Source organism: Phocoena phocoena, chromosome 6, assembly GCF_963924675.1.
Source record: "Phocoena phocoena chromosome 6, mPhoPho1.1, whole genome shotgun sequence".
Taxonomy (NCBI): Eukaryota; Metazoa; Chordata; class Mammalia; order Artiodactyla; family Phocoenidae; genus Phocoena; species Phocoena phocoena.
The window spans coordinates 15669421-15681988 of record NC_089224.1 but is presented as its reverse complement, the minus strand read 5'-3'; the positions used below and the strand labels follow the sequence as shown (position 1 = coordinate 15681988).

General features: G+C 53.7%; 1 protein-coding gene across 1 annotated transcript in view; it reads right to left on the bottom strand.

Annotated features, from left to right (window-relative positions):
- The window catches only part of PEBP4 (phosphatidylethanolamine binding protein 4), a 232461-nt gene that overhangs the window by 202262 nt on the left and 17631 nt on the right, over positions 1 to 12568 (bottom strand). Inside the window, exon 3 of the mRNA XM_065879339.1 lies at positions 7796 to 7922. Within this exon, the coding sequence (XP_065735411.1) occupies positions 7796 to 7922 (127 nt within the window). The remainder of the gene's footprint in view (positions 1 to 7795; positions 7923 to 12568) is intronic.

Genomic DNA, 12568 nt, shown 5'->3' with positions numbered 1-12568 from the left:
GTGGTCATGGTTAGTGGCCAGATGGGCTCTAAAAAAAGCTGCGTGCTGGCGGGGCGTCAGGAGTTCCCTGGTGATGGAGAGAGACCCTCAAAGTCCAGAAGGCATGACAACTGCCCCGCCGGCCCCCAGCCCCTACCCCAGCCCTTGCCCCCAGGAGGGCTCAGACTGCAGTGGGTACCTTGTCCCAGCAGCTGCTCTGCCAGCAGAGGCCCTCCCCACCTCCTCCTCTCCCCCCTCACCCCCAAGTCCTCAAGTGTTAACAAACAATAAAGGACATTATTACTCATTTAAAATTCCTCACAGGCTTTCCCAGAACTCCAGCCAAAGGAGGCAAAAAGTCGCTGCAGGGCTTCCCTGGTGGCGCAGTGGTTAAGAATCCACCTGCCAATGCAGGGGACACGGGTTCGTGCCCTGGTCCGGGAAGATCCCGTATGCCGTGGAGTGGCTGGGCCCATGAGCCACAACTACTGAGCCTGCGCCCTAGAGCCCACGAGCCACAACTACTGAGCTCACGCGCGGTATCTACTGAAGCCTGCGTGCTCTAGAGCCCGTGCTCCGCAACAAGAGAAGCCACCACAATGAGAAGCCCGCACACCGCAACGAAGACCTAACACAGCCAATCAATCAATCAATAAAATTGTTAAAAAAAAAAAATAAGGAGTCGCTGCAGTATTCAAAGTTCAAGTGTTTGTCCCTCTAAACGGCTCCGATAGAGGCCGGGCAGCTACTTAAAATCCAAGAAGCCTCTGCTCACGTTCCCAGCAGACCGCCGGGGACAGACCCCAATCATACGGCAACCCCCGCTCCACCCCTCCAAAACACACACTGGCTGAATGACCTTTTTTCTTTAAACCAGGATGCAAACCTACTGGACTTGCCTTTCAGGCCCCATCTGCCCCCTCGGTGGAACAGCCCACAAAGTTTTTTCAAAGAAACATTATTTGATCTGAAAAACATCTGGAACCCATTTCCCCAGCACTTGACTGGAAGCTCTCAGCCGACATCACCGAACAATTACTGAACAAACGCCCTTTTTGCCTGTGCTCTGAGGAACATCCCTGTAGACTGGGAACAGGTGGCTTTATTGAAAGGTCTGACCAGAGGTTCTGTAAACCCTGGAGCAGAGGGTATAACGACAGGAAAGGTGGCGGGGGATACAGAGGACTGGAACTGAACATCAAGGCCAGGAAGCTCCCTCACGAAGGCACCTGGGAGCAAAACATTAGCCACACAAGCGCTTCTCCCGTCATCCTCTTAACAATGACAGCGACTCGCGTTCTCACCATTACGAGAGGCCCTTCGTGGGCAGGGTGGGGATTTGTTTTTGTGTGTGTCCCTGGCTCCTGTGACAGTGTCCGGTAGAGGGACAGGATCTGCACCAGGGAACGGATACATGCATGACACCCCGAGTCTGGACATCGGGGCCAATTCTCCAGGAGCTGGGGTAAATTGGAGAGGCAACATTTCGAAGGTGAAAGAGCAGCGAAACTGGAAGGCAGGAAACCTGCCATCTAGGGCTGGTTCTTCCACTCCCCAGCTTGGGTGAGCGTGACCTTGACCTTGGGCAGCATCCCCCGTCCTGTAGTTGTGGGGATAATCCCTACTTTGCCTAGCTCCCAACGTTGCTAGGAGGACTGTGTGAAATCCTGGATGGGAAGTTTCTCTACGGCCTCAAAATCTGTCTGCAAAGGCTAGAGGTGGTGATAAGCGTCACTCCTCTCCTACCTGGTCCTGTTGTGGCTGGAGGTGCCCCCATAACAGATGGTGGACTGGCCTGGGCTGGGGTGGGACACAGCTGGGTGATTTTAGCAGGCTTTGACCGAGGAGGAAGGTTAAAATGACATGGGAGCGGGCTCTCTTCCACGCATGCGTCCTTGCCTGGGTGCGGGGTGCTCTCCTCACCTGCCTTCCTGGCCTGGCTCCACCTGTCAGCCCCCGTCTCTGGTACCACCGCACTGGCTCCTTCCAGAGCCTCCAGAAGCCCAAACCCTTCTTCTGTGTCTTTTGCCCTTCAGACTACAAAGCAGCCTCTTATCATATGACAACCTGTACCATTTATTATGCTCCTGTCCACTGCCAGGCACTGGGTTACAGTTACACCTCGTCAGTTCTTCCCTAAAGCCTCACTAGCACGTTGGTGAACCCCCGCCAGTAAACTCCTTATCGTGTCCTGACTTTACCTTTTTCCCAGGCTCACTGTCCTGAAACTCCTCTCCCCCTCGCTCGAGAGCAGCGCCAGGGAATTTGGCAAATCCGACGGCTCTTCCCCAGCCCGGCCCTGCAGCAGCCTCTCCCTTGCCTCTCTGACCCGACCTCTGTGGGCTGGCCGATTCTGGCCTCTCCGTATCTTCTCCCCAAGGAGCCTGGCTACCTTGAAGAATCCACCCCCCACCCCCAACCCCTGGATGCCAAAGCTAGGCCTCCAGCCCTGCCTTTTCTTCCCAGCATCAGGCTGTTGATCCGCGTACTGGGTGCACGTAGGGGCCTCAGATTCAGAGATGCAAAGCTGCTGCCGCTGCCCGTGGTCCCTGTAGATCCAGGCCTTCTCCTGTGTCCCTTGCTTGGGGACAGCACCAGTATGAGGGAGAGCTCCCAATCACACCCTTCGTCCCGATTATTAACAGCACCTCCCCGTTCACTCTCAGAAACGTCGTTTCAGTGGATGAATTACATGCTCAGCTTAACCCTTAGCCACCCACCTGCCTGCCGCAGAAACCCAAGGGTCATCCCAACTCTCTCCTTCCCTGCAATCCCCGTTCCTCCACAGTCACCAAGCTCCATGGATTCGACCTCCTTTACACCCTCAAGCTCAGGCCCCGGTCCATGCCATCGCCCTTGTTTCAGCAGGTGCTCTCCCTGACTCCAGCCTCACCTTTCTTCCATCCTCCCACCTGCACCTCAGTGACCTACCCAAGTGACCTTCCTGAATTGCTAATCTGATCACATCCACCAGTCTAAAAATTGAACGGTGACGCCCCTTCCCCAGTCTGGCTTCACAATAAAATTCAGACTCCACGCCAGGGCCCACGAACCAGCATCTGTGGCCCCTCAGAGCATGGTCCTGCCCTCTCTGGAGCCTCATCCCACACCTGGACAGCCCTGCTCCCCTGTCTATCCCCTGCCTAGTCACGAGCACAGGTCAGCTTGGGGTCACCCCCTCCTGGAGGCCGCTCCTGGCCCTCGTGGTACCCCTGAGGTTCCTGTCCTGAAGCACTGACACCGCGTCCCTGCTATCTGTCCACCTGTCTGTCTCCCCACCTTAGACTTGGGAGCTCCGTGACGGTGCCCTTTATCTTTGAATCTCCAGCACTAAGAGGGTGCCTGTGTGTTCCATCAGCATTTGTTAGTGAATCATTTCACATCCCCAGCACCATATTGCGTGTCGGTGGCTGTCCCAGGAGCAAGTGCACTTAGCTGCCCCAGCGCGTGTGCACGCTCCCTCTCGGCATCTTTTCCTGAACGAGCCGGGTGGGCCTGCCTCACCCATCAGGGGCTGCTCTGACCAGAACTACCCTGCGTGTCGGCACCCTGTGTCCTGCCTCTGCTAACTATTTCATGACAGCAGCAGCTCCCATTTTTCTCTCTGTGCGTAAAAAGAAGGATGGGAGGTGGGCCGGGGAGCTCCGAGGTCTCTTTCATGGAGGAGCGTCTGTGACTCTACCACACGTGGACGTCTCCAGATTTCCAGGGCTCTATAAGATTTGTGCCCAGCCTTGTGTCTCTACCTTGGGCTGCCAAGGGCAGGGAGGTGGTCCCCAAAAGGCAGCCACAGAGATGCTGCAGGCCCAGGGTGACATGGGGACGTGCCTGCCCAGCCCGGGAGGAGGACACTCAGGGTCACCAGCTTTCTGGGGAGGAGAATAGGGCTGAGCCGAGTCTGACTGGAAAGCCGAGGGACCGCAGGAAGGACAGCTGTGGTCTGCGTTCCTTCCTTCTAATGCAATGCACGTTCCCCACGTAACAGCAATTTCTTCCCTTCAAAAGGATTCCAGCGGGTTAAATTCAAGGTGAAGAATAAGCCCCAGTTAAGAAGCTTCTCGAGGGCCTTTCAGTCTTCACTGGCTTGAGAAGGGATGCGTTTTGAGATGTTTGCCTCTTAATGTTTGTCACAGCACCAGGGGAGAAGAGCTTCCTCTTACCTCAGCACCTCTCTCAGCCCTCAGCGGCTGTCGGCACCAGGACCATCCACATTTTCCTGCACTATTTTGCCTTCTCGGGAGTCCACCTGACTTCCTCTTCTCTCTCTGCTTCCTCCTACCCACCCCAGACCCCATCCACCCTGGCGGAGGAGAGACTAGTGCTGACCCGGCGTTCTGCAGAGGCGCCAGGACACCCAGCAGCTTAAGGTGCAAACCACTGGGCTCACACACCTCAGAGCTCCCCCTCCAGGAGGCGTCTGTCCACCTGCCGTTCGTGCACTCCTTCATTCATTCATTCGGCCACCTGGCCACCCAGTCAGCCAACACGGGGTCTGCGATGCTGGTAGGGACTGTGTGGGTGGTTCAAAGAAATACAACACATGGTCTTGCTTTCCTAGAGCTTATAAACTGGTTGACGCTATGGGAGATATGAATAAGCAACACGAGACAGAGGCAAGTAAACACTGGGTTTGGAGAGTCGGGGAAAAACGCTTGGAGAAAGAAGAGACCTGACTGAGATGGGGGTGGGACCCAGAGGGAGGCAGTCAGGGAAGGCTTCTTGGAGGAGGAAGCATCTTGGTAGGGGCAGGGTGTCCCAGAGTACAGGGTCCAAGTCTGGGGAAGTGGCCTGAGCAATGGTGTGCAGGCAGGAAGACCCCTGCTGGGCACAGAGACGCTGTCCCCTGACCTCTGGGCCCCTCCTTCCAGGGCTTCGGGGCTTGCTCGGTGGGGGGGCTCCCTGGGCATGTCCACTGGCAGCTGCTGCTTTGGTGGCATTGTTTTAATCCCCTTTGAAGCAAGGCACTGTCCCCACATAGCCAGTCACCAACCTCTTGCTTTTTCCATCAAGCCCTGTCCCAGAGGAAATGCCTTCATTTTCTTCTCTGTTACTAAGGACTCAGGCTCCCCCGCCCCCACTTTTGAGGGGCCCTGCACCTTCTCTTGTTTTTCCTACCCAACATCCTTTCCCCCTTCTGATAACCTGCACCTTGATTCTCCTTTGGGGGAACCATCCTCTTCTGCTCTCAGCCCTTGTAGATTAAGTGGGGCTGCCCAGCATCACTGTTTGGGTCAGGGATGGTCATGTAATCCAAACAGGACAAGTCTTGGGACCTTTAATGGTTGGATGGGGTCAATCTATTGCCAGTGGGTTAATAAACTAGTAAAACATAACTCTGAAGATGATGAGGTCATCTTTGGCACCACAAGGAAAGAGTCTATTTACATAAAAAACGAGCACAGAAAAAAAGTAGAGAAAAGGGACAGATAGATTCCTGGTGACATTGTTTGAGCACCTGGATCCAGCCATGCCTGAAGTATTCCCTGGAGTTTTCAGTTTGTGAAGCAGTAATACCTTCCCTCTTTTTTGGCACAAGCCAGTTTGAGTTGATTTTTGTCACTTGCTACTAACAGTCTTGACTAAAGAAATACTTAACTTGATGAGCACATAAAATGAAACGACACATGAATAGTCTCCAACATAAAGTAAGTACCACACGATAAATGGAAGCTTTTGATACTCTAGCTGAACCTGCCTTCTCAAAGGGCAAATTTCCATAAACTTTAGTTCTATAGCAGTAGAATACGACTTTTTCTTTCTTTCCACCGCTCTGACCAAGACGTCCTTTGTGAAATCTCTGCCCTCCTTGGATTTCTTAACCTCAGCTCTGCATCCTTCATAAATCTCCAGGTTTTCTCCCCTGCCCCACCTCTGAGCTGAGACAGGATAGGAGATTTCAGGATCTGGAGGGGGTGCTATCTTCTCTGCGTTTTGTGCCCATACCCCAGGACAATCAGTACCAACTAGACCGGATCAAATGCAAAAGCTTCCCAAACTGGCTTTAAACATCTCTCTTAAGGGCACCAGGTACTCAGGAAAGTCTACACTGCCATCTAGTGGACATCTGTAGCAATATCACATGGGATGGATCTCTTGGCTTAGACTCCCTCTTGGGACAGTCATTGGACCGTGAAAGTATTTGGTCCAAACTCTTCACTCCTTAAGAACAAGTGAATTAAGGGTGAAGGCGAGAGTCTTGTCCCATGGGACAGCGTTATACTCTTCCCTAGAGGATTAGGCTCCTGCCCTGCTCCTGTCCTGAGTTACAATCACCGAGGCTTACGTTTCCTCTGCGTGTCCTGCCTGTCCAGGGGTGTGACCCAGCCCAAGGGTTTCCGGTGGGGAGGGCTGACGTGTGCGTGTGTGCGCGTGCATGTGCATGCGTGTGCATGTGTGCCAGGCTTGGGAGGATTGAGGGAGAGGACACCCAGAAGGCCTCTTCATGACTTGCTTGCTTTTAGCCTCCCAGAGGAAAGGATGTTTGTCACGGTGACAAACACAATAGCCTGTCAAAGGCTATTCATGTTCTTCATGTTCTCAGCCTCATAAATTGAGACATATCGCCACTTATTTGTTCCCTGATAGTGAAAGGCAGTTAAAGAAGGAAAAATCTCGGGCATTCCCTGGCAGTCCAGAGGTTAGGACTCAGCACTCTCACTGCTGGGGCCCCGGGGTTGATCCCTGGTCGGAGAAACAAGATCCTGCAAGCCCTGAGGTGCTGCCAGAGAAAAAAAAAAAAAAGAAGAAAGAAAAATCTTCCCCTCTGCTTCCTAGTAGTCTGTGCAGCTCCCCACCCTAGAGCCTGTTATCTAGGTATACCTGTGTTGACAGCCCCCAGGCTGGGCCAACAGAAGGGAGGAGCCCTCTGTGGACTCTCCCTGCCACGGTGAACACAGGGGACCAGAAAGCTGACCGCAGTGCCCATGTGGTCACATCCAGACCATGACCCTTCTGTCTCCACGCCTTCGTGGCCCGAGTCCTGGACACATCACAGTCCTTGTGCCTAGGTTGACACTGGCACCTCTGACTAAAACACGCAGACAAAGCGAGGGTCACCCTCCACCCCTGACACTTTGGGGGCTCAGCCTAGAGTCAAGGAAGAAAGAGACATTGACCAGGACACTGGAGCAGCTTTCCCAGCAGCTGCAGCCCCGTTTCCCACTCCCCAGCGCCCTTCCCCAGGTTTATCGCATCCCCAAGCCAAGGGAAGCTTCCAGAACAAGATGGTGCCAATCATCTCCCAGCAAAAGGAAGAGTTATTTACAATTCTTAAAATGTTTCTATTTTTTATTTCCTACACCTCGGGGCAAACTCCTGAGCGACTGTCATATTGCAATGCCCGAGAGTCAAGGGCACTGACCTCTGCTTGTTTAACCTACGTGAGAGGCGCTGCCCGTTAAGAGCCAGGTCCCTCCCCATCCAGATCACTCTGAAAGCCCAGCCACTCTGCACCCTGAGAAGCAGCTCCCCACAAGCCCCTCTCTCCTCCTTCTCTCTGCCGACTCCAAAGCACACCCTGGCTGGTCGCCACGTTGACTGAGGAGCCAGGCTCGGGGGCCCAGAAGAGGGAGAGGCCCCGGCGGAGCGGCCCCTGAGCCCCACCAAAGCTCCCGCCCGCAGCCCTCCTACCCACCTCAACCTCCTCCAAGGCGGCGGGGCTGCTCTAAAGAAGGCCCGTGCTTATGGCAACGGCCATCTGGTACCACCAAAGCCAACCCAGCTGGCTCTGCACGTGGCTTCACGTCACCCAGATGAGCAAACCCAGAGGGAACTCGAGACCCATGACCCTCGCATCCAGCCAGGCTGGCTCACTCACGTCCAAGGCCCCAGGGAACTTGACGATCGGCTCGGTCCAGTAGGTGATCTTCTGTCTGTAGTTGTTGCATTCCGGAACAACCATGCAGCCGAGGTTCCCCAACTCTGGGTAGAAAACCTTAAGGCCCCTATGGAGAGAGGGAGGTGGTTGGCCCATGTCAGGATCTTAGGGGAGCCCTGGGTGCGTAAGGCTTCAGTCTGACCTCTGTAGCCTAAGAGTTACTTGACCACTTGTGCCTCAGCTTCTCTACCTGTAAAATGGGGACACTAATAATACCTATTTGTAGGGTCGCTAAGAGGAGTAAAATGGCGATTCGTGTTTACAACAGAGCCTGGCAGGTTATCAGGGGTCAGAAAGTATTCATCACTGTCAGTGTTTACTTCTCAAAAAATATATACATCCAGAGGCAAACCTGGTCAGTGTCTTTAAAGTAGGACTGGGTGTGTAAGAACAATATATTCACATTGCTTTTCTGGAATGTTCTTATTACATAAAGAAAGGTTTAGCAAGTTAGCACAGGCTTCTTCATGGGCACAGACTTCTCTGGTCCCTAAATAATCAAGACCCTCTCCATACCTGCAAATCCCACCAGTAATTAAATAACCCACTTCTTTGGGTGATGCATTGCCCCTACCCTAGGCCCTCAATCTGCCATTCACTGTGCTTTCAAAATGCAAATATCTCTCATGGGGTAAAACATCTAGTCACTAAGTCTGTGCTGTGCATCCATTTATCTACTTTCTCCCTGGGGAGCTCTGGACTGTACAAGTGCCCTGAGAACTGGGCTTGCCGTGCAGGCTGATCCCACACCTTCGCCAGGGTTAGACTTAAGGGCTCACTTGTATTTGAAACTCAGGGATGGAAGCCAGGCTTTCAAACAGATACAGGAAAAACATCTCTGTGTCAACTTTTTGTGTGTTTTTTTTTTTGCTTGCCCTTCTTCCCTATCCTACTGTCACGTTTTATCACCAAGGCCTGGGGTCATTTGGTTAAGATGATTCACTCAGCCTTTCCAAAAGCCCAGCATGGCAGACCAGCTCCACGGTGGTCACCCGGAGCTGGCCACGTTTCCTGCTGGGGGTGATGCCTGAAGGGGACCCCTGAGAATGTCACTGGGGGAGTAGATCTGGAGGGGAGCTCTCGAGGTCAGGACCCGGGAGAAGTACAGGGATCACTTCCCTCTGGAGAGTCCCACACTCCCCCTCCCACCACCCCATCCCTTCCAGTGGATCCTGAGGTCCTGCCTTGGGCAGAGGTAGCCCAGGTCTGCAGACTCAGGATGCTTCCTCAGACCGGCACCCCCAAGGCCAGGACTCAGGCCCCTTGAAGCGGGACTATTCACTGAAGCCAGTTTAACTCCTTGCAAGTTTACAGTAGCGCCTTTCCAATGGCATCGTTTTAATAGCTTCTAAAGAAGTTTTAGAGGATGGATTTTCATTTCTCATCACGGCAGCATTTTAAGGACTTTTTGGGTTGTTTCTGCCACAGTTCCCTGCCACTGCAGCTATGGAGATCCGAGGCTGAGAGAGGGGACCCTCTACTGGCAGAGAGATGGAGATTCAGCCCACAGCCCGGAACTGGGAGAGGCAAGGGGTGGGGAGGAGGGAAACTGAGGACCAGAGGGGGCCTTCCCCAGGGAACAAAAGTGTCTCCTCTTTTGATCCCAGTAGAACTGCTGCAAGTGTTAAAACAGTTAAGCAAAATCACCGAGTTGACATTTGGTGAGTGGGCCTAAAGCCCCAGAGAGTGCCTTCATAGGGCACATGCCAGGGGACCAGGAGTGAGGTCTGTACCCCCACCCCAGGTCCCCGTCATACCCACGGAGCGCTGCCTGCCCAGGGATGGAAGCCCACATGTTGCCTGCAAGTCACATCCTTCAGATGAGACTGTAGCCCCAGCCAACAGCTGGACTGCAGCCTCCTGAGAGCCCGGGCCAGAGGTGCCCAGCTGGGCCACGCGCAGAGAAACCGAGGCGATAAATGTGTGCTGCTGCTAGGTTTGGGGTATTGTGCTGTAGGCAACAGAGAAGGGCTGCATAGTCTTGTCTGCACTTCCCTGGGACTGGATGGTCACAGAAGTCCCTTCAGCATTGTAAGAACCAGATCAGGTATGAAAAAAGCTCTGAATCCCACCTGCCCCAAAGCGAGGGAGACCAAAAGGCCCATGGAGGGAAGGCAGCCTTCACAGAGGCGCCTGGGGGCTCGGGGGGCACCCCACCCTCTGCTGCATGGTTCTCAGTGTGGGTCTGTCTCCAACTGACTCTTCTCGAAAGCGGGGGCCCAGAACAAAGCCCCTAAGGAGGAACTGAAGGATGGGAGGTGGATGCCCAGAGAAGAAAGAGCAGCGGGTGAAGGCGGGGGGGGGGGGGGGGGGGGCGTGACATCTGTGTCCGAACAGCTGAAGGACCCTCCAGAGGGACAGAGAGTAGATTTGTTCTATGCAGCGCCTGGGGGCAAAACTAGGAAGAATGGGGTGGAAAGAAAGGCAGCCCCGCCTTGACATAAAGGTGTTCCCTCTGAGGGGGAAGCTTTTCAGCACAGAAGAGAGGGCTTTGGGAGGCAGGTCCTGGTCCCTGGGAGAGTCCACTGAGGCCACCAGTGCGGAGGCAGCAGGGAGAGGGGCGTTGAGTAGATTCACCCATTGGGTCCGGGTTGGACGACTATGGTTCTTTCACTTCTGAGACCGAGCCTGGGGTTCTGACTCTCCGAGTTTTTGTCAGTCTAGTCTGGCTTTCTCAGGAGTGGGTAAGGTATTATTCTGGGAGAACTCTTCTCTTAACAATGTTTCCCCACTGCTTGTCACAGCACAAAAAATTCCTCCCTTATAGATTAATATCTTTAGGTATTGAGTCCTAACTTCAAGAATTCCCTATTAGACTCTAACAATACCCGTGAGAGGAGGTGCTTTTCTGGGGGCAGTCTCTTGGTGGAGTCAGAAGCCTGAGTTGAGCAGGGCTCTTGGGGAGGGGGCTCCAGCATACTGATCTCTCCTCTGGGGTCTGATATGTCCTTGATGTGTTCTCATTCAGTGGTGATCTTTTACAAACAAAAGCTTCCCTTGTGCAATGATGATTTACAATCAAAAGCCATCGTCCTAGCATGCAGGCTTAGTGCTGTAAGTCCATGTTTCTCAAACTGGGGATCTGCTGGTGTCTTCTAAGAAGTCCTGAGAATGACTCCTGCAATGGACTGAAAAATCGTTATGTTGAAATCCCAGCCCCCAGTGAGATGGAATTAGGAAGTGGGGCCATTGGGAGGTGCTTAGGTCATGAGGGTGGAACCCTCATGAATGGGATTAGCACCCTTACAAAAGAGTCTCCAGAGAGCTCTCTCACCCCTTCCACTCTGTGGGAAACAGCAAGAAGATGGCCATCTATGAGTCAGGAAGCAGGTTCTCACCAGACACAGAATCTGCTGGTAACTCGATCTTGGACTTCTCAACCTCCAGAGTGCTGGGAAATAATTTTCTGTTCTTTATAAGCCACCCAGTCTGTGGCACTGTGTTAGAGCAGCCCAGATAGACTGATAGAGAGCTCCCCTTTACTTGAGATGATCTGGGCCCTGGATGAAGGTCAGCAGCTAAAGGTGGGTGGGGAAAGAGCATGAGTGTAGCCAGATGAGGGGGGTTGAATCCTAGCTCTGCCACTTGTCAGGTGTGTGAGAACTGTGGGCAAGTTATTTAATCTCTGGGGATTCCTCATCTTCAAAATGGAGACGATAACACCTACTTGGTGGGTTATGTTAACAATGAAATAAGTCAAAGATTTAAAATCACCAGCAGAACTCCTGGCATGTAGCAGGTGCCCCAGAGCTCCCGCATGTGCCACAGTACACAGGCCACCAGGGTGCGAGTGTGTGGATGTCTGCAGGGCCGAGCCTGGGGCAGCTGGGGTGCAAGCTGGTCTCCTCCAGTGAGCGTACACGTGTGATCACGTTCTACGTGTTCCACAGTGAACATACAGAGGTGCCCTGTATGGGGCTGTGATCATAGCCCGGCCTGGCCTTGCCCTGGGCCTGCTGTCATCCCCAGCTTGCGGGGTTTGACTTGCCTGCCAGAGGGAAAGGCCTGTCCGCCCCTGGGAAGGTCCCACTCAGCAGAGCACCCAGAGCATTGGTGCCCACATAGCAGGGGCAGCCGTTCCCTCCTGCCCCACACAAAACTGCACCCAGGACTGTTTCACCAGAGTTAAAAAATGTATTGATAGGAACAAAATCAGTGTCTATTTTTTGGGGGGGGGGAATTCAACTATCTAACGTTTTGGGTTTTTTTTGTGGTACGCAGGCCTCTCACTGCTGTGGCCTCTCCCGTTGCGGAGCACAGGCTCCGGACGCGCAGGCTCAGCGGCCAGGGCTCACGGGCCCAGCCGCTCCGCGGCATGTGGGATCTTCCTGGACCGGGGCATGAACCCGTGTCCCCTGCATCGGCAGGCGGACTCTCAACCACTGTGCCACCAGGGAAGCCCTATCTAACTTTTTAAGTTAGATAAACTTAAAAAGGTTTTCTTTCTAAAAGTCATGTCTGTAAGAATTCAAATGTACTCAAGGAGACAGAGTAAGAAGTGAGAGTCCTTGACCCGCTCTGACCTCTGATGACCTCAGTGGGATGCCAGTGTCCTCGGCCACCAGGCTGGCAGAGGGTGTTGGCAGCAACGTGGCCTGGGCAGCCCTCAGGATGGCCCATGACTCCAGGACGATGAAGACTGGCTTTTCTGACCCACAGTGGGTGAGGAGAGAGCTGACCTCTGACGCAGAGGGGGAGAAGCTTGCACCGTTG